General features: G+C 38.1%; 1 protein-coding gene across 2 annotated transcripts; it reads left to right on the forward strand.

Moving 5' to 3' along the window:
• Positions 1 to 262: 262 nt before the first annotated feature.
• Positions 263 to 25169, forward strand: LOC116295644 (alpha-catulin). Of its 2 annotated transcripts, XM_031703523.2 has the most exons (18): positions 263 to 471; positions 671 to 1048; positions 3679 to 3798; positions 5153 to 5242; positions 6094 to 6258; positions 7310 to 7519; positions 8191 to 8277; positions 8560 to 8718; positions 9076 to 9168; positions 9647 to 9797; positions 19967 to 20079; positions 21455 to 21535; positions 21670 to 21818; positions 22133 to 22181; positions 22320 to 22376; positions 22823 to 22945; positions 23689 to 23772; positions 24185 to 25169. In XM_031703523.2, the coding sequence occupies exons 1-18, from the start codon at positions 394 to 396 to the stop codon at positions 24389 to 24391; spliced, it is 2394 nt and encodes a 797-aa protein (XP_031559383.1). In that variant the 5' UTR covers positions 263 to 393; the 3' UTR covers positions 24392 to 25169. The 2 variants fall into 2 exon arrangements, with proteins under 2 accessions (XP_031559383.1, XP_088883599.1); XM_089027473.1 differs by lacking the exons at positions 19967 to 20079; positions 21455 to 21535; positions 21670 to 21818; ... (3 more) ...; positions 23689 to 23772; positions 24185 to 25169 and adding an exon at positions 16420 to 18711.
• The last annotated feature ends 667 nt before the right edge of the window (positions 25170 to 25836 follow it).

Below are 25836 nucleotides of genomic sequence, written 5' to 3' on the forward strand. Positions count from 1 at the left end.
TATCAAACGCCAGTATTTTCAAAAAAATTACCTCAACAGCGCACTACTAGCTCTATTAGCAACAGATTTTTCTGATCATTCTAGAAGACTACTTTGCTAACGATTTTTACTAATTTTCAATTAACCCTACAAAATTATAACATTTTGATGTACAGTACGTGAATTCTATTGGCGTATTACGTTACAAAATATTTCAATTCATTCATGCATGTCAGAATGATTGACGTGTAGTAAAAAGCACTCGAATGATTGGATTGTTGGCCCGTCGTGCGTAAAAGATCGCGAATTTCTTTGCTTACATCGATCGGGATTATATTGTCGAGATGGAGGAATTTTGACCCTTTCTTGGGTATCCAGCGAAGATATCACAGAGTCTAAGCTCTGGACTCAAGAATGGCGAAGTGGGACTCACGGAATTTAGAAATCCGGAGTAAATCTGTTGAACAGACTTTGATTCCGTTAGTGACACAGGTTAGGAAATCAAACAAGCCTTCGATCTTGATCAACATTTTACCTCTGTCTAATAATTCATACCTTTGTCGTATATTTTCTTTTCGTTTTGTTCCTCTTAAACCTTCTTTATAACGTCCAGATAAGCTAATGCGTATTGGAAAACTACATTTAAGTTTTGGATCGAAGTTGTAAAAGTTTTTTTTCTTGGTTTATTTAGATCACTACTTTGGTGAATCACAAGGACCACTGCAAGAAATCAGAGAAGGGAAGACGAGCTATAAGAGAAGTCGGAGAGATTGTCAAAAATGCTGTGCTTAAGTTTGTCACTGTAGGAGAACAAATAGCTAAAGAAAATGAAGATGTTGCAGCTGAAATGAAAGAAGCTTGTGAGGAAGCAAAAAAGGCCGGTGAGGTGATCTCGCGTTTGACCTCAGAAACAGCAATGGCTCCCGCCACAACTGATAAAGACGATGGAATTCCATTTGAAAAGACTGCAATGGTTCGAGCAGCTCGTTCCCTTCTATCTGCAGTCACTAGGGTACTAATCATAGCAGATTCAATCATGATAAAAAGACTTCTTGCTGTCGTAAAAAAGGTAAGAGAATGTTTTATTTTTAACTTGTTTTTCGTGAAAATTCCAGACTCTGAGCTTATTAGTGACGTTCGTTCTGTCAAGGATTTCTTCGCGCGAAATTAAAGTAGTTAATTTTTAATTCCTGAACTTTCCAGAAAGAGTAAATACTCTAGTATATTATTATAATTAAATGGAATTATTTCACAATAAATAAATGTGGACTTTAATATAATTTGTCCAAGTTGTTTTGGTTTAAAGTTGTGAAATTTGAGCCTTAAAATCACAGTCTTGAACAAATTATTGAACAAGTTCAAATACATTAATACTCTACTTTTTAAAAAAATAATCAATTTTTTTATATTTTATATAATTATTCTGCTCTCTATAGTAATATTTTTACACTCATTATTGTTCATAATTTTACTTTGTTTACATTTCCTTTTAATAACCATATATGTCTTTGTAAACTGTATTTCCAGCTCTTGTGCATTGTAAATAATGTAATCAAATATTGACCATGCTTTATGTTTGTACAATTATGCGTTGAGCTTGAAATTACTCCAAAATAATTTTTTAACTTTCTGTTTTGATGGGTTTGCGGTTTTCATTGTCATGATTTTAAATAGCACTTACGCTTGTAGAGGTGGATATTGGTGTACTTGGGACTATATAGTTTTCTAAAGCACTTAAATCTGTGTCTGTGGTCAGATGACCACAGTGATAGACTATACTGTACTTTATTCTCCATTTATAGTTAATGAACTGTTACGAAGTGTACAAAGCAGATCCCTGTTGGCAAAATATAGATGTACCTCAAAAAAAAAAACACCAAACAAACATAAAAAAAAAAACAAATAGACTTCACTGTTCACAAAACAAATGACATAAAAACGTTCAAAACGGATAGCAATTCCAAAACCACGTGGTTATTTTAAACAAAAATTTTCAGTAGTTTTGATAACGTTCTTTTGTGTACACTAAAATTTTGAGTTACAAATTTTTACATACACCTACTTGAAAGAACGTTGTCATACGAAAATAGAACATAAGTAATTTAGTGGGATAGGAATTATATTAAAAAACGAAAGAAGATCACTGAAGCTGAACTTTTTCTTTTGTCTTTTAATGTATTCCTTTCTCACTAAATTACTAATGTTCTAATATCGTATGACAACGTTCTTACAAGTAAGGATACATACACAAGTACTAAAAATTTCTCCTTTTTTTTTTGATCATGAAATTCTTCAAATTCTTTCTTCAATTTTGCAATGATAGAAACTTCCTTCTTTTGTTTTTACTTACATTGTACAAATATTTGAAGGATAATTCTGGCTATCTTATCATATTCTCATCTTTTATTCTTCAAATTCTTTTGTTTACTTCCTAATGGTTGAAATTGATATAACAGATGTTTGTTTTTTCGTCCTTATCATTTTGAAGTTCCACCTCGTATTCCATCATTTTGAATTTTTTTCAATGCAGTTTTTCCTAAAACAAATTAATGTCTTGAACCACATGAAGTGAATCATAAAAAAAATCTTTTTAAAAATTTCTTTTGATATTGTTAGAGTAAAATTTTAGGCCACCCATATTGTTTAAGTTCTATCTCCAATTACGAGAGACATGCTGGGTGTTTGCTATGTTATGAACTATTAAAATACTGAACTTACATAGTACACTTATAATTGACCCTTTCTATACACAAATCAAATTTATTCTTGATTGATTGAGCTTTATTACCATAATTTTTCAAAGTTTATTTACAAGATAATATTGAAACAGGTATTGGTAATAACTACTCAGAATAGCTAGACTAATCGAGCTGAGTAGATGCTAAGATTAATTGAGATATAGTAGGCCATAGTTATAAATGATAATAAAGAACAAATCATATATTAAAGTAGTATGTGATCATACAGATAATGAAAAAATATAGATGTTTTATTGATAATTGAGAGAATGATAGAAATACTGTCTTATTCAATGTAATTTTATAATTATAGATATAAAATATGGATGTAATATAATTATTATCGATCTATAATGAAAAATGATTGAATCTTTTCATATTAGATATAAATATATATTGTAAATACAATACAGAAAAAAATATGCAAAATTAACAGATAATATCTTGGAATAAATTATTAAAAAATTCTTCTGTTCTCCATGACCTGAGAACCATGTATGTATGCCAATAATTGTGAGGAATTTGGTTTTTCTGAACGCCAATCAAAGGGTGCTTCCACACTAGGAAAAGTTTTGCTTGCTTTACCAAAAAAATCTGTGGTCATTGTGCTGGGACTAAAGTGGGGGGGGGGGGGGGGGGGGGATTTTGTCAGCTTTTTCCGAATGCACCCAAAACTTGTCATTAATGAGAACTGAAATGTAAAGTTTTTAAGAGACATGCTCGGAATGGAATGGAATGGAAATAATATAAATGCCTAATTGACTGACATTCCCAAAAACCTACTTTGCAAAGCTTCTTCAATGACAAGCAGGATTCATCAAATTGAGGCTTTAGTGTTCTATTTTATATATTTTCTATATGGTGTTGTGTCTACTAAATTATACCAATATTCTCACCATTTTTCATATTATTTTTTATATTATTAAAATATGCAACTAATGTATGACTTTTGTCCCCTAAGGTTGACGAACGGTTAGCAAACCTGGAAACTGTGAACTCCTTCACAGAGTTTGTGCAGACGTTTAGTCAGTTTGGTGCTGAAATGGTCGAACTAGCACATGTCTCAGGTGACAGACAAAATGTAAGTAACTGGGCTGCTACATTCTTAGCTTCTTGAATAGCTGGGATTGAAATCTGTTTTTAAGAAGACTTAAAAAGTCTAGAACAAATTTACCATATTTTGTCACTAGCTGAAAGGGAGTCAGAAAAAAATCTGAGTCCCTGATAGGAATCAAACCCATGACCTTCTGAATACTGGTGATTGGATGTTATGAGTACTGAGCTAAGACTCATGATTTATAAGTGGTCATTTACTGGGTTTATTAATGACATACGGCCTGCACACTTCTAGGTTCAACACATCCATATTCAATTCAAATCTTTCTAGTAATTTGATGGAATATATTTATTTGCTAGGAAAGTAATTAAAGAATTGATTTATCATAACTTGAATAATCATTTAAAATAGCCTTGAAAACATTCTTGGTTATTTGTGGAAATTTGCAAATGTATAAAAATTACGATCCAGAAATAAAATAGTTTTGAGGAAATTTTTTATTTCATTTCTATCTCCATAATTTTAAAGTAGAGATAAAAAAACTTGTTTTTAATAAAAGAAATTAAATAAAATTGTGAATTTAAATATCATTTATGACACCAGAAATTAAAAAATTCCTGCAGAGTATCACTGGAGTGAAATGTTTTTAATGTTTCTCAAAATAGGTATTTTTTTACCACTTGAATTGTTTTTGAGCAATCTCCATGATTCCTGGAGTTTATTACACTAGAGAAGAACAAGGGAAATGTTGTGCATCACTCAACGCCTTTTGATTGATTAACCTTCACAGCTGATGCATGGCTTATTATCTTCTTTAGTTTCTTATCATACTTGTAAACCAGAATCAAATCAAATCACTTCAGCACATAACAAACAGACACAGGAAGAGCTGTTGTAGATAAAGGATCACTCTTATCTCACCTTCTCTAAGGCAAATCCGAAGGCCCTGAATATTTTGAAAGGAGGTCACCTAAATATTTTTAGCCTGTGGGGTCAGAGGAAATGATGGGGAGAGGAGTAATGTATTAGGTATTGCAACCTGGGTTGGGATTTTGAAATTTTATACAACAACAATGACAACTTATTTTATTTAATGACGATGGTGATCCTAGAGGGAGGGGAAGGGTACAAGTGGTACAAGTATCCATCCCCCCCCCCCCCCCCATTTTTAAATTCAGAGGGTTAGGGGGTTAGGGAAAGATCAAAATTACAGAGTTTGTATGGAAGAAAATTGGAATTTCTGGGGGTAGAGGAGGGGGGTCTGAAAATAATTCCTCCGAGGGGGGGGATGAATAATTTCTGGAACTACACATTTTTGATTATATCTCCTTTCACACTATTGGGGTTTTATATATGTTTTATATATATTTGTTTTTAGGATTTAAAAGATGATGTTTTACGTGCTGAGATGTGCTGTGCAAGATCTGTTCTAGAAAAATCAACAATGATGCTCTTAACAACATCAAAGGTTAATATTATTTGCAAATGAATTTTACTATGATTACGCAGGGAGTGATTGGTCAGTCTCCAAAGCCATAGGATCTCATGACTAAAGCACCTGACGACAGATTAAATCTAGAAAGTCCTGTTTTTGGAATTTTTTTTAGAACTGTTGATTTTTGCAGAGGGAGAAAAACTCTACTCAGATAAGACACTGAGCCCAGAAATTGAAACCAGATCACATGGGTGTGAGGTGGCTGCATCTTAGTAGTGCACACCACCTGTACTTTTCATAGAATAGGGAATTATGGTAAACATTGGAGATAGTTCTAACTTTTCTTGGTTGCCTTTGATAGGCATGACTCCTCTCCTTGGATGTAAATTAGAAAACATGCAATCCATGCTTGCTGTATGCAGTTACTACTCTTCCCAGTAGACCGAGGTAGTTGTGATTTTTTAATTGCCTTCGTAGCGTCTGTTATGTTATCCGCAAGTACATTTCAAATCGACCACGTGATGCCAATTCTGTACCACGAGGATAACTTTTTTATACCACGTGATTAAAACTTGACTGAATTTTGGTAACGTGGTGTAAAAAACATGTCCTCGTGGTACAACATTGGCATCACATGGTTGATTTGAAATGAACTTCTGGATAACATAACAGACTCTACGAAGGTGATTACAAAATCACAACTACCTCGGTCTACTGGGAAGAGTAGTATAAAGCATAAAATAACTGTTGTAAATCTCACTTTCTGATAGGTTTTGGTTGGCTGTTTTATGAAAGCACCTAGCACTTGTGCATACTTTGTATTTTGCTATGGAGTTTCAAATTTCTTTAGAAAACTGTATTATTTATTTTAATTTTTTTTGTAGACATGTCTGCGGCATCCAGGTTCAATGGCAGCAAAATCCAATCGTGATGGAGTATTTCAAAAAATGAAAGAAGCTATAGAAACAATCAAACTAGTGACTGAAGATAAGCATAAAAAAAGAGAAAACAAAGACCCATGTTTTGCAATGGACCTTAAACATTTTGAAGTAAGTCTGACATCATTTTACTTCCAGGGCGAATAAGTTAGGTAAAGTCCTCACACTCAATGTCTTGAATGAATAGACAATTTGCTGAAGGAAGCAAGTGAGGGATCAATGAAAAAAGAAATAAAGAAAGGAATGCATGAATGCGTGAACAAATGAATGAATGAATGAATGAATGAACACATAAAGGAATAAACAAATGAATGATCAAATAAAGGAGTGAACAAATGAATGAATGAATGATCAAATAAAAGAATGAACAAATGAATGGAGGAATGAATGAATGAACACATAAAGGAATAAACAAATGAATGATCAAATAAAGGAATGAACAAATGAATGAATGAATGATCAAATAAAGGAATGAACAAATGAATGGAGGAATGAATGAATGAACACTTAAAGGAATAAACAAATGAATAAATGAATGAATGATCAAATAAACGAATGAAAAAATGAACACATGTAGGAATGAATGAAGATGGAATGAATGAAGGAAATGATGAGTTAATAAACCCATTGTGTAGGTCTAAAAATTATCCATACCCCCAATTAAGGAGGAATTTTTTTAAGACACCCCACTACCCCACAGAAATTCCAATTTTCTTCCATACAAACTCTGTAATTTTTGTTCTTTCTCTGACCCCCCACCCTTCGGAAATTCTAAATTCCTCTGTGGGGTGGGTATGGATAATTACTGGAACTACACATTAAGGAACTATTTTTACAGTTAGTTTCTTGATAATGATCAAGGGATGTCATCGAAATGTCAAAATCTATCTGTGTTTGTTTTTCTGATTAATTCAATAACAAATGTCAATCTTATACATTAAGGAATGAACGAGTTAATGAAGAAATGAGTGAATGAAGGAATGATTGAATCCATGAATGAACAAATTAATGATTTAAAAAAATAAATGAAGGAATCATGTAGAGGTCTTCCCCGGCATAACCTTCCTTAGTCTGATACAGAAGGTGACTACATATAATCTCCATTATGTCCCTGATATAAGAAAGACCCATTTAAAGAAACTTTTTTTACTATTTTTTTCAGAACTCGTTAGAAGAATTCAGGAAGAGTTCCCCTGGACAAACAGAAGCTAAGATTAAATTTGAACAAGGACTGGAAAAAATCTTGCTGGATGTGCAACCATTTATTAACTCTTCACATACAAGAAAAGAAAAGAGAGAGACAATCATTGCCTTGTGTGAGAATGCACAGGATATAATGAAAGATGTTATAGAAAAACACTCCGAAAATGAGGTGGGTGGTTTGTTGGGATGGTGCCGATGATGATAATGATACGATAGAATTATGGTTATGATGATGATACAATATAATGATGATGTTGGTGATGATATTGATATATGACTGATGATGATGATGATACAATATAATGATGATACATCATGATATTGATGGCGATGATGATGATACAATATAATGATGATGTTGGTGATGATATTGATATATGACTGATGATGATGATGATACAATATAATGGTGATACATGATGATATCGATGGTGATGATGATGATACAATATAATGATGATACATCATGATGATGGTGATACATGATATAGAGGATATTACATGGGGGCACGGAGATACGAATTTTATCTTCGAGTGTTCAATTGATATCTCACGAGTCAGCGCAGGGAACGAGTGAGATATCTAAGTTGAACATGAGAAGATAAAATTCGTATCTCCAAGCGGCCATGTAATGTTCTGTTTATTATATAGATATCGATGAAACTTAAATAAAACAAAAGCTCAAAAATTCTTTATTACAATACGTTACTATGTCAACAGCGATATCTTCACGTGTGAAAGATATGGTATCTTCCACTGGTGAAAGATATCAAGTTTTCGACACTAGAGAAAACCTGGTATTTCATCGATATCTATATAATAAGTTAATATCATATTCAGGTTCCAGCAAGACGCAGCAGCTGTGCTGATTCATTAGACCTTGCTCTTCAAAGAATATTCAAGATCTCAAGTGACCTTAAAAATGAGGTAAAATATTAAAGCTTATATAGTTCTATAGATCTCTTTAGTTGTGATGTTCCCCCACCCTCTTAGGTGATGTGGTCACCCTCTATCTTGAGTCTTATTTCTTTATTTACTTGAAGTTAAAGACTTGACATTCTCTAAACTTACTTGTCTCATTGCTATAGACATGTTTAGCTGTGATCCCCACCATCCTCTCTGCCCCTTCACCCCTTGAGCTTTGTTTCTTGCAAAATTAGGAAAATGAGTATTACAGTAACAGTTATAGTAAAAAGAATATTTCTTTAGGTTCGCCAAGTGGCTATGGATCAAGTATTTGAGACCTTTTCACATCAAGGACATAAGAAGTCTCTGCCTGCGCTGCGGAATGCTGCAGCAATTGGTGATACCACCAATGTTGAGCAGGCAGCCACTGCATTCATGCAAGATGCGAAACGACTAGAAGAGGTAAGGTGGTAAAATAAATGAGGCAGGGAGAAGACAGAGAGAGAGGAAGAGGAGGAGGAAGAGGAGAAGGAGGAGGGAGAGGGATTAATTGAATAGACCCTATTGCAATATTCAGTCTTTGGGATTTTGTTAAAATCTAGTTTTAGATAATAATTATCCCTAAGACATAGTTTTGTAAGGGTTACAAAGGGGAGGGAAAGGCAGAGGTAGAGGAGGAAGAGGAGCAGGAAGAGGAGGAGGAGGAGAAAGAGGAGGAGGAGGAAGAGGAGATAGCAGGAGAGGGAGAGGGAGGACCAGGGGAAAGAGGTGATAGAAGGTATACTGTCATAACACATTGCTTTGAAAACCTCTCTCTAGGTTTCTCAAGTCACAAGAAACATATCTTCAAATGAAGCTGTGTCGATCACAGCGAGAAATATCGAAGAAAATATCAAAACTTTGTGTCAGCAGGTAGTATTTAAAGGCTGAACATGCCACTGCTATATGCTGCTTATCTTTTATGGTTTAAAAATATAGGCAAAGGTCATTTGTTGATCACATATTTATTAGATATCAGTCATGATTTATCACGAGGAGGAAGGAGGTAGGAAGATTTTAGGTTGCAACATAAAGAATAACTGTTTCCTCCAAGATACAGTATATTTATGAGCAACCCCCCCCCCCCCCCCCTCCTTTCTTATTTTGACTACTTCCTCATTTTTGTGTACCTACCCCTTCCCCTCCCCCTTGAAACCAGTCCATTATATCTATTTTCATAATATGCAACTTGAGTCTTATTTCGATGCAAAGGCACGGCCACCTTTCAAAATGGCGCAGGGAACTGTTAAGGGACTATATTAAATTGTATAATAAATTTGAAATTAAGAAATTAAAGCAATGACAGGAACGTTAGACTCAATACAAAAAAATCTCTTCCTTTGATTTTTAGGTCATAGCGGCAGCCAAAACTCTTTCTGCTCATCCTGTCAGTAAAATTGCTCAAGAAAACATGGATGTGTTTATCGACATCTGGGAAGGACAGGTTGAAGAGTTAGGCAAGTTGTTAAGAGGAATAACCACTGGTGGAGATCTTAGTAAAAGTAAGTTATCATTTGTCGTAAACCTCTTGGGCGTGATGTTTTTTCCTCATTTCAGTCCATGTGTCATTCTTTTGAGAATAAGCTTCTTTGTTTGAGCTGTTTCTATATTCAGGTCTCTAATCATGTGCAACAGTTAAGCAGAGAAAATGATACTTTAGGGAATGACACGTCGTCTGAAATGGGAAAGTATTACGCCCAAGCTAAGCAGGTTCACTGCAACTTTATTTTTTTTAAAAGAACAATCATAACCCAAGTTTTTCTAGAGGCACAAAAAATCGAAGCTGTAAACGAGACATTAAGATCTCTTCTTCAATTCCCTAAAAATTCCCAGAATTTAAAATCAGCTAAAAAAATCTCTAATAAAATAATGTTAAAATGGGTTAAAACTCTGATAAAATATTGAAATCAATCTTTATAAGATGTTGTCTTTCAGTGTGTTGCCAATAAAGATAAATTGCAATAAAAAGAAAAGAAAAAATGTATAAGTATATACGAATAAAATAGAAGAAAAAATGGTCTCAAAATATATAATATTCTCTTTACAGGAAAGTCAAAAATAAATTCAAGAAATCTAAGCGAAGATATTCGAAAACTCACCTTAAACTGTTAACATAATTTAACCTCATTAAAAGTTAAAAATGAATTTATTATAGCTTTTTTTCTTGCAATAATTTAATTGCTCTAAAACGCTCTTCTTTAAAAACAAGTGAAAACTGGGAGTTTTAAAAACTTTGAGTGAATGGAATGTGTTAGTCTGTTCTCTGATTGGTTAAGAGGGAAGCCATTTCAGTGAGAGTATGGAATAGTGCGCTCTCTGATTGGTTAAGAAGGAAGCCATTTTAGTGAGTGTATGGAATAGCGCGCACTCTGATTGGTTTAGAGGGAAGCCATTTCGATGAGTGAGCGGCAAAGCGCGCTCTCGTATTGGTTGAGAGGGAAGCCATTTCAGTGAGCGAATGGAATAGCCGGCTATCTGATTGGTTGTGAGGTGTGTGGAAAAGCATCGTCAAAATCAAAACCGATCAAAAATATCCACTTAAAAACCCTCATCATCCGGCGTTTTGAATTTGAATGAAATAAATCCTTAACTAAATGCTTTTGTTTCAATATTTCTAATTACAAAAAATTGCATATTTATGGTCTTTGTTCTTATGTAAAAATTGTATGTTCTAATTAAATAAATTAAACGGAAATTTTAAAAATAAATTTTAAAAGGGGAAGTCAAAATAAATACCGATGCAAAACTGACTGGTTTTGTTGCATGTTGCTTATCAATCACTAACTGAATTATCTATCGGCATTATGAGTGCAATCAGCGAAAGCATCACAACAATTTGCAATAGTCCCCTTCACAATTCTCTGCGCCATCTTGAAAGGTAGTCGTGGCTTTGCATCGAAACGAGACGAACGGTGAGCTCGCAATGATAGAGACACGTGAATAATTGTCCAGGGTGTTAAAAAAGGTCTCTATCATTGCCACCTGTTCGTCTCGCTTCGTTGCAAAGGCACGGCTACCTTTCAAGATGGCGCAGGGACCTGTGAAGGGGAGTATTTCCCTAAACTTTGTCTGCGCGTTTTTCCAGCCATTTTTTATTTCTGTGCTGACACTATTTACATATGTTCCAAATACATTAAGTTTGGTATGCAACATCAACCTTTTTTTTAATAGCTGTACCTTTAGACGCACTGTTGCCCTGCGTTACGTTACGTGTTTGCTTGTCGATTCTTGGGCTATCTCGCCTTTTCTTGCCTTGCGTTTGTGATTTGTTATACCGTTGTCTTTCTTTGTGTCATGTTGCCCGTCCTCTTACCTCTAATTGTCGTTATCTTTCGCATTATCCATGCGTTATTTTACATGTACCATACCGCGTGACGCGTTGTTACTTGTCTTGCGTTACGCTTTTTTATGTTATTTTGCTGTTTCTTGTGTCAAGTTGTGATAATATATCAATAAATGTATGTGTAATATATGTAATATCAAATCCAACTAGTGGTCTATATATCACCAATGCTGCGTTCTCATTGGATGAGCTACTTCTAAGCTATTGATGGTTTTCACAGCCGCCATGTTGGATGAATTTAATGAAAGAATCGTCATTAGTCTCCTTTGTTATATCATCCAACATGGCCGCCGTGTCTATTGTTATTCTATTACCTTGGGAATGAGAGCTAAGAGTACCGGCTTTGAAAAGCAAAACCTTCGACTAACTTTAATTTCAAAACTTGTTTGCATTTATATATTTGACCGATTTGTTGGATTTGACTACATGATTAGTCACCTTGCCCTCATAACCTATGAGTCAATAGCCCATTCAGGTTCGATGACTAATTACTAATTATATGGCTCTTTAATAGCAGCAGGTAGGGGGACTCGCGATCGATGCCAAAGATATACGGGTTTAACTCGCGGATTTACGAAGACGGGTACAGCAGATTTATCGCAAACGGAGGTTAAAATATTCCTTAGATATACATGGCCACCATCAACGACATTCAAAACAAAACTGTGCGCAGGCTCGGAAATCAGGTTAGAAGAGTGTATGGATTGTCAGTGCCTCGACAACCATGTTTCGACTACCTTTTTTTGTGTCCCAAAAGAGTGCATTGCTGTCCCAAAAGATGCCAATCCGCATCCAAAAAGATGTGCAACCGCGTTCCAAAAAGATGTGCGATCGTGTTCCCAAGAGATGTGCGATCGTGTTCCCAAAATATGTGCAACCGTGTTCCCAAGAGATGTGCGATCGTGTTCCCAAAAGATGTGCAACCGTGTCCAAAAATATGTGCAACCGTGTCCCAAAAGAGGGGCTGCAAACCACCGCCCCTATCGACGCCGCGGTAGCTGCAACAAAGTTGCCACGTGGCCCGGTAGGCGAACTTCCCGTATTGTCTTTTGCGCGCGGTAGAGGCCTTCCAAGATTTCCAAAAGTATTTGTATTGTCCGTTGCTTTCCCAGCACGTATGCAGCTATACCAGTGGCTATGTACAAATACATGCTATATCTGTGGACAAACAGGTATCTACCATATGGTACCCTATGGATCCATAGGCGTCTAGACACAAAAAACATGTGTCCACAGATATATATGGCCACACCCAAGATACTATCCGAAGAGGAGATCGCAAACCTTTTGGAAGACCGAAAGAATGGTATGGGGCTGCAGAAGGTAGCCCGCAAATACGGGATAGGAATACCCAAAATACGTAGAATAGAAAAGGAAAATGGTGTAGAGGTTGCAATACCCGAAAAGCCGCCTACGACCGATCTACAGAAACATTTCCTAGAGGTGCAGGATTCTTTTGCTATTGTCCTCGACGACCTACAGAAAACGAAAGAAGAATTGCTAGGCGATCTAGGGAAACTTCGCGAAGAGTTGCAAGCCGCTATGGATGCGGTGGGCTGCGACGAATACAACAGCGAGGTGGAAGAAATAGAGAAGGAAGTGGACGAAGTATCCACAAAGATAGACTGGCAGATAGCTGGGAATGTGCTGTTCGCCGTCTTGGGTATTGGAGCGCTTGTCTGGGCCGCCAGACAAGAACCCAAAGTTGTATACAAATATATTCCAGAGTCACCAAAAAAACCAAGCTCTCGAATTCCGGAGATGGAGTAGTGCAAAGAGTTCCAAATTCCTATCTTTGCAAAGAGTCCAAAAAAAGGTTTTCGTATTTCTTGTTGCTTGTTACCAATCCCACAACAAAACAACACGAAATACGAAGACCTACTTTGGAAGGCCCCTGCAGCCCAAAAAGATCTATGCAATGTCCTAGGTGGACACGTGCACCAATCTATCCTTTCTTTTGTTGGCGGTGGTCTTTTCCCTGCCTATCTTGCAGTACAAAGGCGGCGAAATATGCGCCCAGTCTATTTTTTGCGCCTGCAGAAAGTGTCCCCAGACGGGCGTGGTTGCATGTTCCACCGTGCAGCCCTCCAATACGCACTCGGAGCATCGGCTGGACAGGAATAGAATGGTCCTTTCTTTGCCCCTGTAGGTGGTTTTTGCATAGCGCCAGCATTGGTATTCGCCCTCCTGCATGTGTAGCGCCTGCACGCATTCTTTGTTTGGCGGCGCTGGAACTTCCAGTAGTCTGGATGGGTTTTTGGGTATTGCATAGTCTATCTTTGCCGCCAATTCGTGGTAGGTGTCCAAACCGGGGCCTTCGGGTACGAAGATCGTAGCTGCGTTGTTCTGCCACTCCAACAGTACTTCTTCCCCAGGTATGGCGGTGTGCACGTAGCCGCTGCTTTCGAACTTTCCTGCCGCGAATGCATCCAACATTGCAGCCGTAGCCCAAGCCACCGACGCTTCCTTGCCGCTGCGTAGGACTACGCGGTGCCCTTTGCAGGGCCAATCGGGGTCTTTGTTCCTTGGTTCTACGTATCCTAGTATTTTGTAGGCGCCCGGGGGAATTTCTTGCATGCGGTGTACCTTCGTATGTGTTTCGAACAGCAGCTCGCACAGCTTGCGGCTGCGCCGGCGAGTCCTATCCAACAGCTTTTTGTGCTTTTCCAACTCTTCTTCTATCTTTCGCCTGTCTGCTTCTTTTTGCCGCAGGATGTTCTGCTTTTGTTCCGACAGTTCTGCGTGGTATCTTTTCGTGGCTTCGACCCACTCGTCTCCTTCCAAATCGTCCCGTATGTCTTCCAGGCGCTGCTGTCGTCTTCTTTTGGATAGGAAGGAGATCCTGCGGTCCGTAGGCACTTCTAAAATGCCGAATGGGCTCTTTTCTACTCCCAAGCGCTGTGCCTTCTTCGTACGCCATATCCACTCCGCGTGTTCCGTAGTTGGGAGAAAGTCTGCGATGGTAGGAGCATTCGCATGCACGCGGGTGGGGAACTTGGATTCTGCCAGCACCGTCGGGGAGTCCTTCGTGTAGCATCGCAGCGGGGCTATTTCCACCGGATCCAATTCTCCTACGTCTATGCGAAATATGGGGCATCTGCGCAGGCCAAACTCTGCTATGGTCCAAAGTACGCATTGCTCCCATTTGTCGTTGCCCCGCACGCGCACACCGGCTATTCTTCCTGTTCCCACATGGCAGTACCAAGCTAGGAAGATTTCTTTTGTCTCTTCGCAGCAAATACACAAACATCTGTCTAGGAGTTCGGCAAGTGCCAACCACATGTTTTTGGGTGGCTGCACCACAAATATGTCTTCTAGCGGTGCTATGGTTTCCGCAATGGCATTGGTGCGTTCTTTGGAGAAATCTCTGCTGTAGATGGATATTTCCACGCGCGTACATCCTCTCTTCTGCACGTCTGGATGCAGGAATGTTCTACGCAGGTGGTCGTTCGGGCAATCCACATATTCGGCCAACTTTGCACCTACTGGGTTTTGCACTTCTCCCGCTTCGAAGTTCGACACTATTTTGTTGTATATCTTCGTCCGTTTGCCCTTTTCCACCCAAGTACAAACATGTCCACCTACTTGGTGTGTATTGTCCAAAATGGTGCCTTCGCGCCAACCAGCTTCTCCTTGTTCTTCGTAGCCCATTTGCCACAGGCGGCGCACCAAAGCCTTGCGGTCCAAAGTGCCGGAGAAATCCTGCGTGTAGTCCACGGAATAGATTCCATATCCGTGCGCTTGTAGCAAGGTGGAGAACTTGGCAATGCTTTTGTCTACGGCTTCTATGGGCAACTCGGAGGTGTCTACTTTGGCTACAAAGGTGGCTGCATGTTCGCCGTGCAGGCTATTCCACTTGTTGGACAAATGGGCCACGCGCTCTACTATGTTTCCTTTTCTGCATGTGTGCGCCATGCTGGTTGGTAGAAATATCCCAAACGCTTCCGTGGCTGCAATGGATATTTTGGATACTACTGCCTTCGCATTTCTACACACCCGCCCATACAAGTCTTGTTCTGCGACGAACCCATACACAAACACATCGTCTACGAATGGCGGCAATCCTCCTAGCGGCTGCAAACTGGTAGTACCTTCGTTTCCACGCAAGTAGTCGCATTTGGATATGTCCGGTAGTAGGTTTCCGTCGTGGGCATTGTCCAGCAGCAAATGCGCCAACAGCCTACTCTTCGCTCGTATGCCCATCTCTTGCAATGTTGTCGAAATAGTCTTTTGGGAGTCCATCTCTATATATAGAGGGAGAAGCAAATACTACGAATGTGGCCTTTGTTGGACAACGCACATCTTTTGGAAAAACAATCCATACACTCTTCTAGGCGTCCCAGATATCTTTCGGGACACGGATTGGCATCTTTTGGGACACGGATTGGCATCTTTTGGGACACGGATTGGCATCTTTTGGGACACGAAAAAAAGGTAGTCGAAACATGGTTGTCGAGGCACTGACAATCCATACACTCTTCTAACCTGATTTCCGAGCCTGCGCACAGTTTTGTTTTGAATGTCGTTGATGGTGGCCATGTATATCTAAGGAATATTTTAACCTCCGTTTGCGATAAATCTGCTGTACCCGTCTTCGTAAATCCGCGAGTTAAACCCGTATATCTTTGGCATCGATCGCGAGTCCCCCTACCTGCTGCTTTAATTAACTGTGCTGCATATCGTTTTTTTCCAACTCATATGAAATCTTCTTTATCAGTACCTTCAAAAGGTCTTTTTTGACCCAAAAGTTCACATTTCTTTTTGTTGGTTGTTTTTTGCAGCCGATCGAGGAAGACGCAAGAGATTAGTCTATAATTCAGAATACGCAACACTATAATAGAAAAAAAATATTATGTATAAGTGAAAAAACGACATATATAGCTGAGAATATAAAGAAAATTAATAGAGCAGATTTCGTATGAGTGGGGAAATGTTTAGCACTGTGGCACTCAATTGGCTTCCGCTATGAAGCGTCATGATTGGTCGCTGTGCGCATTCCGATCACTCATACTATAATCTACTCCAAATATCCATATAGAATGCATAGCCCGATATGGGATGAGTGGGTAGTCCTCAGTACGGTTACTCTCGGACGGTCTCTGGTTCTAAATAAGGTGCGCGCTTTTGTGCTTTCGTGGAAAGTTAAAGCATACGGAGCCGACACCGGGGGAAAACGATTGCGCATGCGTACATTTCAGCACGCTTTCTAAGAATTTTGAAAAGTTTGAGTGAGAAAATAAATGTTTGTTTTCTCCAAGTATACAAAAAAGTTCGAGAGTATACTTTTGTCAGACCAAGATACTGTATTAACAAACACAATATGAAAGAATTAGCCTTAAGTTTCAAGCATGGACACTAAGTTCTGGCATTTTGTAAAGTCCAATTTATCAGGCATGTTTGAAAGTCAAATTTACATATGTTTTGAGTAATTTGCATAAAGATTCAGAGCATGCGCAGACGTTTTTCACTCGTGTCTACGGAGCCAACTTCAGTGTCTTCCCTGTCCAAGTCATTGTGATTGGTTAAAGATCTAATGCCCTAAAAATCTTGGTCACACTGCAGCATGTTTGTCCCCATGAGAATAAAAACCTGAAGCGCTTGAATGTGAGACTACGTGGAGGAAATCTATTGTTCCAGTAGATATACTGCTGTTTGAGCAAGGGTCATTGAATTGATTAAAAGAAAAGTTCGTCTGAGAGTGACCGTACCGTACGTTACCCAATAAAAAACGTCATATATATTTTCCGGGGAGGGGAGGGGAGGGAGGGGGGAGGAATGTTTGTGACCAACGTCTTCTCATATTCATTCCCAACTTTGTGAATAAAAACCTGAAAACCGTTTACTAAATTATTCCTTATCCCCGTCCTCACCACTACCACGAACTCTCAGAGAAGTAGTTATATCTACACTTTAGCGAGAAACAAGGGATAGAAAATAGTGGCTTTGCACCCTCCGGCGCATGATGGCAGCCTTAACAGGAGGCCGGAACAATAGACCTTTCGCTTGACGGATTACAAAAAAATGGTTTCAAGTCGAAGTTGAACTTGATAAATAAAAAATCATGTCAGTCTCGAATTTAAAGCATTATTTTGTTGTCTTCCAAGCGAATTCGGGAAAGATCTATTGAATCTTGTCTAATCTGGTTTACATGTAGGCTCACGGAGAGGGTCCGTGAGAATCTGGGACCGAAACTAACAATGGCTGCGAAAGAGACTAGTTTACATGAGAAAGGATTTAGTTTCAGAGGGAAAGACTATTGTTGTGCCTCCTGTCATGGCTGACATCACGTGGTGGTGCAAAGCCTCTATAGACCGTTTCCTCAAGGTCGGCGTGCGCATCCAACTTGACGGGCCACAAAACTGAAAAACGCAAATTCAGTAAACTTGAAAAGATAGTTTTATATTTAAAGAGGAGAATAATCGATTTTATGAATTCTCATCGAGAAAAAATTCATAGCAACGCATGATAATACTCGTGTTCTGGTATCGTGGCCCGTAAAGTTCCTTAAACTTGGATGAGCACGTAACCTTGAGAAAACGGTCTATAGCTTACCGCTCGCGTTGACATTCCGCGTCCGAAATGTGGATACAGGATTCGGGGACTTGGGTTTGATTTACAGCAGACCTTTTTACATATAATTTGAAGTGTTATGATTTTACCATTTGTCTAATTCTTATAAACTGAATCCTTTTTGAGATGAATGGATTTGGTTGTCGTAGCAAAGGAGATAAGCGATAGGTTATTCCATGGTCCAAGAAAGCTGGAATGATTTGTGCTTCTTGTTATTAGATATTCAGTATTGCTTGTATTGGACACCGCGATTCATCGTGGTTATAGACGACTTTCATAACTCAGTTTTTTCAGATAGAGAAAATGGAGCATTTTTACCAGAAACTATTAATGCTATCTGAGAAAATACTTCACGAAAACTATTTCCAGAAAATTTTGTAGAATTTGACTGCATACCAAAGAAGTTATGAAAGAACGAAAATAGAGAGTTTTGTATGTATTTATCACTGGAAGCCTTGGTGGCCTCGTTTTGGTGCATTTTCAAAACTACAAATGCTGACACATCTTGTAAAGGATTTATTAATTTAAGTAGAAACTCACACGCCTTATCTAAATCAACAAGATCAATGATTTAAAAGGGTTTTCACACATTGATTTTTAATGTTTATGCAAATTAGCAGCAGTTATGAAAGTCGTGTATAATTATGCCCATAATTCATTTGGCTCTGACAACCTTTTATCTTCAAATAGATACATTCTCTGTTGCTCAGGGTTAGCCTTAACCTTGTGTAGAATATTCACGTGTTATAGTGGAGGTCTGTGAGGTTTCAGATCGTATTTCTGAAGTTGTGCATGGTATTTGTAAAACATTTTGACACTGAAATTAGACTAGCCTTGCGTAAACAAGTCTGTGAGCGAGAAACAGCAGTATTTTATAAATTCCTAAAAGATCTATCAAAAATAAAATTGCGATCCAAATTGCAAGAAATAACGGTGGTGAAATGGCACGAAGAAACGTTTCTTATTATCGTTATTTCTTTCATTGCGCCTTTCCTTGCAATTCTTATTACGCTTTTTGTTGCATATTTCGTGTCTTGTACCGTCGTGTTTTTTGTCTTTTTTTGTTTCCAATTTCAATGCGCATTTCGTCGCGATGTTCGATGCGCATTTCATTACGCTTTTCATTACCACTTTGGTTTCACCTTTTACTGCGAAATTCGTTGCACCTTCGGTTGAAAAAATTAGTTGTTTCTTACAACGCTTACTTTTCATTGCGCCTTTCGTTGTGCCTTTTATTAGGTCTGGTTTTACCATTTACTGCGAATTTCGTTAACCTTTGGTTGGGCATTTCGTCGTTTCTTTGGCTGCGCCTATTGTTGTGCATTTCGTTACGCATTCGCATTACGTCTTTAGTTTCACCTTTTACTGCGAAATTCGTTGCATCTTTAATTGCGCATTTACTTGTCTCTTACAACGCTTACTTTTCATTGCGACTTTCTTTAAGCCTTTTATTAGGTCTGGTTTCACCATTTACGGCAAATTTCGTTGACCTTTGTTTGCGCATTTCTTCGTTTCTTTGGTTGCGCCTATTGTTGCGCATTTCGTTTTGTTTTGATTCATTGTGCCTATCATTTTGCTTTTCATTGCGCCTTTCGTCGAGTCTTTAGTTGCGTCTTTGGTTGCGCATTACGTTTTGCCTTAGTTTATGATGCTTTTCATTTTGCTCTTCATTGTGTCTTTCGTTGTTTCGCTGTGGTGTTTACATGTTATCATTAATTCCTAATCTTTTGTAGCTCAGACCTTTGTTTGACTTTACAGCTGGAAACCAAAACGATGGAGAAAACAGCGGCGATGAAAAGCGCGACAAAGAAAAAGAAACACGTCACGTCAAGCAAGAAGGACACGAAAAAACGAGAATTGATAAAATGCTGGTATGAAAATATTTTTATAAATTTTACTGAATTGACCCTTGAAAACTCAAAAGATATCACAGTTTGGAATTTGTGACATTTTTTTGTACGTTTTTGTATTTTCATATGTTTGCCTTGCATCCAATATACTTTTTAGAAGGGTCATTACCTTACCAATTTTCGTAATTCAAGAAAGTTAGAAACGAAACGAAGCTGGGCTTTGCGGTATTCTTTAGCGGTAATGAACAGATTAAGCATCACGTTATTACTGGGTTGTCTGTGGCAGCCCAGTCGTAAAATGCCTTAGGTTTTTTTTGTAGTCTCCTCGCGAAATGTGCATTCTTGCGCAAGAGTACCCATATATGGATTTGAATGACGTGTTCGTAGATAAATGGCTTATAGACTGGCTTAGCAGCTGAGGATGTAATTCCTGGCTTTAGAAGTAATATAATTGAGCAGTAAAAGAAGACTTTCTAGGATTGTAATTCACATATTTATTTGTATTAATACAACTACTCAGTCGGCAGTATTCTGGCTTCAATCGAGTGGGTTAGTAAAGCCTAAAGGAAAATATGGCTTTCAGTCTCTAGTTAATCTTGAAGGCATATACATAAATATATCGCTAAATACTACGCGGTAATAGAGCTGGTAGCTTTGGCCGTAAATACTTTTCGCTAAGTTTTGAATCCTTTTACTAACCGTGTTTCACAGTAAAAACTTTACCAATCGAGTGTCATTCCACTTCACTGGTTAAAAAATATACAAAAGCGGTACATTTTTATTAAAATAAAACACATTTAAAAAGCGTATACTTTTGAATAAATTTGATGTGAGAAAAAATAAGTGTTCGCAAGTTCTTAAAGTAAAATGTTCCAAAGTACCCCCTCCTCCTAAATAGCGGTACAACAAAGATTATAGGTGTATATTATAGCATACCAGCACATTGGGTAACCCAGTGCACGCTCAAAGAGCGTGTTGTTGCATTTTTTTGCAAAATTTCGGGATAGAGTCACTAGTCATTTATAATAAAATGCAAATCATAAAATAAAAGCTGCAAATTCGGCGTAAAAAAAAACGTCTACATTCCGTACCATCCAGCCAAACGAAGTCCAGTCCATTCCATTTATGTACGGTTCCTGATTTTCCAAAATCAAAAAACACTGAAAATTCGGGTATTTAGAAGAGAAAAACAAGTTTTAGAAGTTGGGCATGTTTTTGCTATACATAAAGATTATCCATGGCCATTCAAAAGGTAAAAATTCAAAACTTCAGAACGGTTAACAAAAAACAAATAACCACTTAAACATATTTCTAAACGAATTAACGAAATAAGAAAGAAAGTGTTAATATCAGTTTATAAATATATTAATCAGGGCTTTGTTTATTGATATTTCAGAATAAGAAATGGGATACACTTGTTTCTCATCCCATTCCTTTGTACAGCACTTTCTCAACCACTTTATATGTAACCAGAAAGGTAAGACTGAAGAGTTAGGGATCCTAAGTGACGGATTTTTCCTAGATCCACCGATCCTCCTCTCGCCTTGTAGTCCACTCCATTATAGTCCCTCAAACACATGAATCTTTTATGACGCCAATTTTTTTTCTAAGGATGAAGAGAAGTTAGTGCGCATGGCATCGAATGTCAATCTATTGACGTCACAACTCGAACTGAATAAACTTTCTGAATCAGAAAACGAGATAGTACGGCAAGCGATGGAGATGTCCAAGATGATTTGCGATTTGTATTTATTTACCAGGTATGATAGCGTGGAATATTATGTCTTTTATAGTCCCGGGAGGGAGGGGGGGGGGGGGGATGGGGGGGAAGGGTTGAGCTGAAGGGGAGAGGAGAGGAGAGAAGAGGAGGCTGGAAGACACTAGATAACACAAGAAAATATGAGACGATACGACACAACATGACAAAACACAAGACGACACACACGAGAAGACAGGGCAGGAGAGCGGGGCAGGAGAGTAGGGCAGAGGAGACAAGACAAGAGAAGAGACGGAAAGAAAAGGAACAGCGCTCGTGGCTGGGTCAGTTACCTCTATCTTTTAATTGTTTTTCCAGGGGCGAGGGACGTCTACTCGAGGCTGAAGACTTCTTTAACGCTGCACAGGTGAACATTATGTAAACAGAAACAACTAATTAATCGACCCATAGCTAGAAAATTCGGTATCAAAAAATATATCTTGTATTATAAATATTATAAATATCCTTATTTTAATATTTATCTTGTTTTACGTCATCTTTCCAGGATTTTGCAGAAGCTGGAAAAGTACTACATAAGGTTGCTAGGCAACATGCAATAAAGGTAAAACCATAGTAACGTCTACATCTATCTTCATTTATAATTCGCACGGTGCCATGTTTATTCCCATTCAAATTAAAAACCTTTGCTAAATTAACCTTCATAACCTCATTCTGAAGCGCTTGAATGCGAGGCTACGACATGCGGTACGACATGCCGTGAAATGGGGAAATTCAACTTCCTCAAACGAAAAATTGAAAATGGCATCGATGACGTCGATGGCGTACTAAAGCCCCGTTTACACTAGCGATTTTTTGCGATTTTGTCCATTATAAATAATGGTAAAGAATTTACTTGTAAAGTTTTTTTCAGGATACCAAGATTTTTCTAGACGAATGTCTCTTTTGAAGGATGAGACAAAAAATTTCAGATTTCCGAAAATTGCCACAAAAAGCGCAGCAAAAATCGCCAGTGTAAACGGGGCTTAACAATACCCAATTTCTTTCCAGGTAGATGATAGCATACCAAAAAAGGAGCTCTTGCGTCACGCCGACAGATTACTAACCTACTGCCAGCAATTGATATTCACTGCTACTTCACTTACTGTAGGACAGTCAGCATGTTATAAAAAGGTACTTAGATAGTAGTAGTCTTTTCCTCCTTTGAAGCGTAGCTCACAATGCTGCGTCTCTTTGAACAGTAATACCAACATCACTACATTTGTGTACGCGCACCAGACATCTGCTAGCCACGACCAACAACTGCCAACAATTAGCCATTCCGAGTTTGAGGAAAAAAACTGGCATTGCAGTGCATTGTGGGACTGTTTTAGTGGACGCTATCTTGGAAATATGTCCCTTAAAACAGCCCCACAATGCACTGTATTGCCAACTCGACCCAGTTTTCCACTCAATCTCGGAATGTCTAATTTGGGTGCGCAAAACTAACGATATTGAACGTGTTAACAAAACTCACACAATATTAAAGAGTTTAAGATTCTCGTTTACGGCAAACGTGAAACGTCAGTTGACCATTAAAAAATTAGTGAAAAGGAATCGCAAAAATCTCCAAGTAGTAGATAAACAATAGAATACTTGTCTTTGTCGAGAAGGTTTGCAAAAGGTAAAGTGAAATGTAGGGAAACGATGAAAACGTGGTCACGTTTGCCGTTCGCGGGAATGAAAAACGGGAATCTTAATCTGCCTAATGAGCATATTTTACGTGACTGCAAACTAACTGTAAAGATATGCCATGACCGTGACGGTGTATTGCGTTACAAGTCTGACCATGAGCTACAACATTTGCGCGATTGTTCAAACCAATATCATCGATTCTGTCTGTACCGTTACCGTGCCGTCTGTTGTTATATTTTCAGATATGGGCAGTGATGAATCTAACGAAACACATCATCAAGTTGGTGGCGAGGGTTGTCAACAGATGTTATGTGGTTGGCGAGAAGGTAAGGAGGAGGACTTTAAATCAATCCATTCTGTTTTACGCACGCTTCTCTCTTTTCAAATTATTCATTCACCCATACATCCGTTCATAATTTCTTCCTCTCTTTTTTATTCTGGATTTGTATTTTCGATTCATGTTCTTGACGTCTCAAAATAATAGGTCTCTTTCCCATTTCAAATCACGTGTCATTCCCTTGAGTATTGTTCATATTACTTTGGGCGTAATGTTTTTATCATTTCACGTGTCATTCTCTTGGAAATAATTTTTTTTGTTTTCGAGTTTTATCCATATTCATGTGTCTTCTCATGTACAGCCATTAAACAACGAAATGATACTCTAGGGAATGACATGTGGTCTGAAATGGGAAAACATTACGCCCATGCTAAAGAAATGTTTTGCCTTTCGTGTTACAGAACTCCCCTCTAAAGCTTCCTCCCGACCAAAGACTATGGCAAATCGACGAAAACATCTTTTCCGAAGGATCTTCCGTCGCGACTTCGCGAAAATCTTCCGTTCAAAATTTAGAAGACAATCTTCCTAACTGGATGACCGACGACCTATACCAAGAAAACAAGCCAACAGCAGAAGGCGATCGACCAACTTTGAGGACAGAACTGTAATAATGAATTTTTGATCCCTTGTTCTTTTAGGAGCCTACAGAGTATGTGCACCCATGTTACTCACAATCCCTTGAGATGTGAACAACAAGGAAACAGCCGCCATCTTGGTTGACGCAACAAGAGAAGCTAATGAGGAATGCTTTGTTATCGTCAACCAAGATGGCGGTTATGACGTTACATGCACCTGCTCTATTACTAGGATCCATTGTGAAACTTTAAACTTCTTTAAATTCAGTCAACTCTTTAATTTATATATTTAAGTGCTATTATAGAGTGTAACCTTGATAGCCTTGATGTCCGAATTGTTCTTTATATATCGAGGGAAGAAATAACTCTAGATGTTTTTATCGACTGCGCATGCTCTCTACATGTGTATAGCTGTGGACCAATAAAACCTGTTTATAAACCTGTTTTTAGCCTGCAATGCTTCATACCATGTAGAAAATTAGGAAAATTCACGTTTACATTTGAACATCCGAACGCAGGTCACAGAATAAGATCGTTTGACGATTGCATTTTTTTTCAAAATTACGCAAAAATATTATTATAGCGTTGCTAGGCAACCACGGAGCATGCGCGGTAATAAAAATAAGGGTGAATCTTCTCCTGATGCGAAGAATAAATAGGATTCTATAAACTGGATAAAAGACTGCCCACACCAATGTATATTATTAATTTATTTATAGCCCGTTTTGTGGAATGTATTTTATGGTCTTAAAAAACCATATCTTGTTTTATTCTAGAGTAATATACATGCATTAAAAATCATTTAAGTGATGATATCAATTTTACTCGTAAACACTCGCGAGAGTTTACGTCAATGTTTTTAACATGCTCTTTAGCCAATCAGAGACAATCAAGCTGCTCACAATAACCGAAGACTATAAATGAAGGCAAAGTCAGCCAACTTTAGATACCCCCAAAAATAGTTACTCGGGCTTCCGTGAACGGAAAGCCCGAGTCTAAAAATGCAGGCCGTTCTTGTCGTCGTATTTGGTCGCCAAATGGGGGGTCACGGTCCCAGGTGCTGTTCACATTCTCGAGGACAGCAACGCCCAGGACCACAGAAATAGCACATGAAAAATACGCCGCGACCATTTCGAAACATTGCATGCTTTTCTATTATTAAAACCCTTATCTGTCGTGCAAGGGTCTACAGTGTATACCTACATTAGAAGTCTCATGAATACTTACAGTGCTTACAGTGTATTCTTGGAACCCATTATTGTTTGTCAAGGAGTTCATCGTAAGTTAGCTTGCTCTCGGATTTTTCATTTCTTCCGTCTTGTCGACGGTTTTACACACATAGTACTTTGGCTTTTCAACATTATCCAGCTGGCGCTCCGGCGGCCTGTGTTCCAACGCTACGCTTCCTTCTTTTGTACATTACCAGACTAAGATTGCATTGATCTTCGATGTTGTTTAGAAACGTTCAAAAATATGTT

The sequence above is a fragment of the Actinia tenebrosa genome, unplaced genomic scaffold (assembly GCF_029948245.1).
Source record: "Actinia tenebrosa isolate PJP-AT-01 unplaced genomic scaffold, QUT_ActTen_1.0 PGA_scaffold11__36_contigs__length_13525064, whole genome shotgun sequence".
NCBI lineage: Eukaryota > Metazoa > Cnidaria > Anthozoa > Actiniaria > Actiniidae > Actinia > Actinia tenebrosa.

Coding starts and splice junctions, on each gene's coding strand:
- LOC116295644 (XM_031703523.2), top strand. CDS start 394: ATGGCGAAGTGGGACTCACGGAATTTAGAAATCCGGAGTAAATCTGTT. Junction 5,243..6,093: donor TGCTCTTAACAACATCAAAG/GTTAATATTATT, acceptor TTTTTTTTGTAG/ACATGTCTGCGGCATCCAGG. Junction 9,798..19,966: donor TGGTGGAGATCTTAGTAAAA/GTAAGTTATCAT, acceptor TTGACTTTACAG/CTGGAAACCAAAACGATGGA.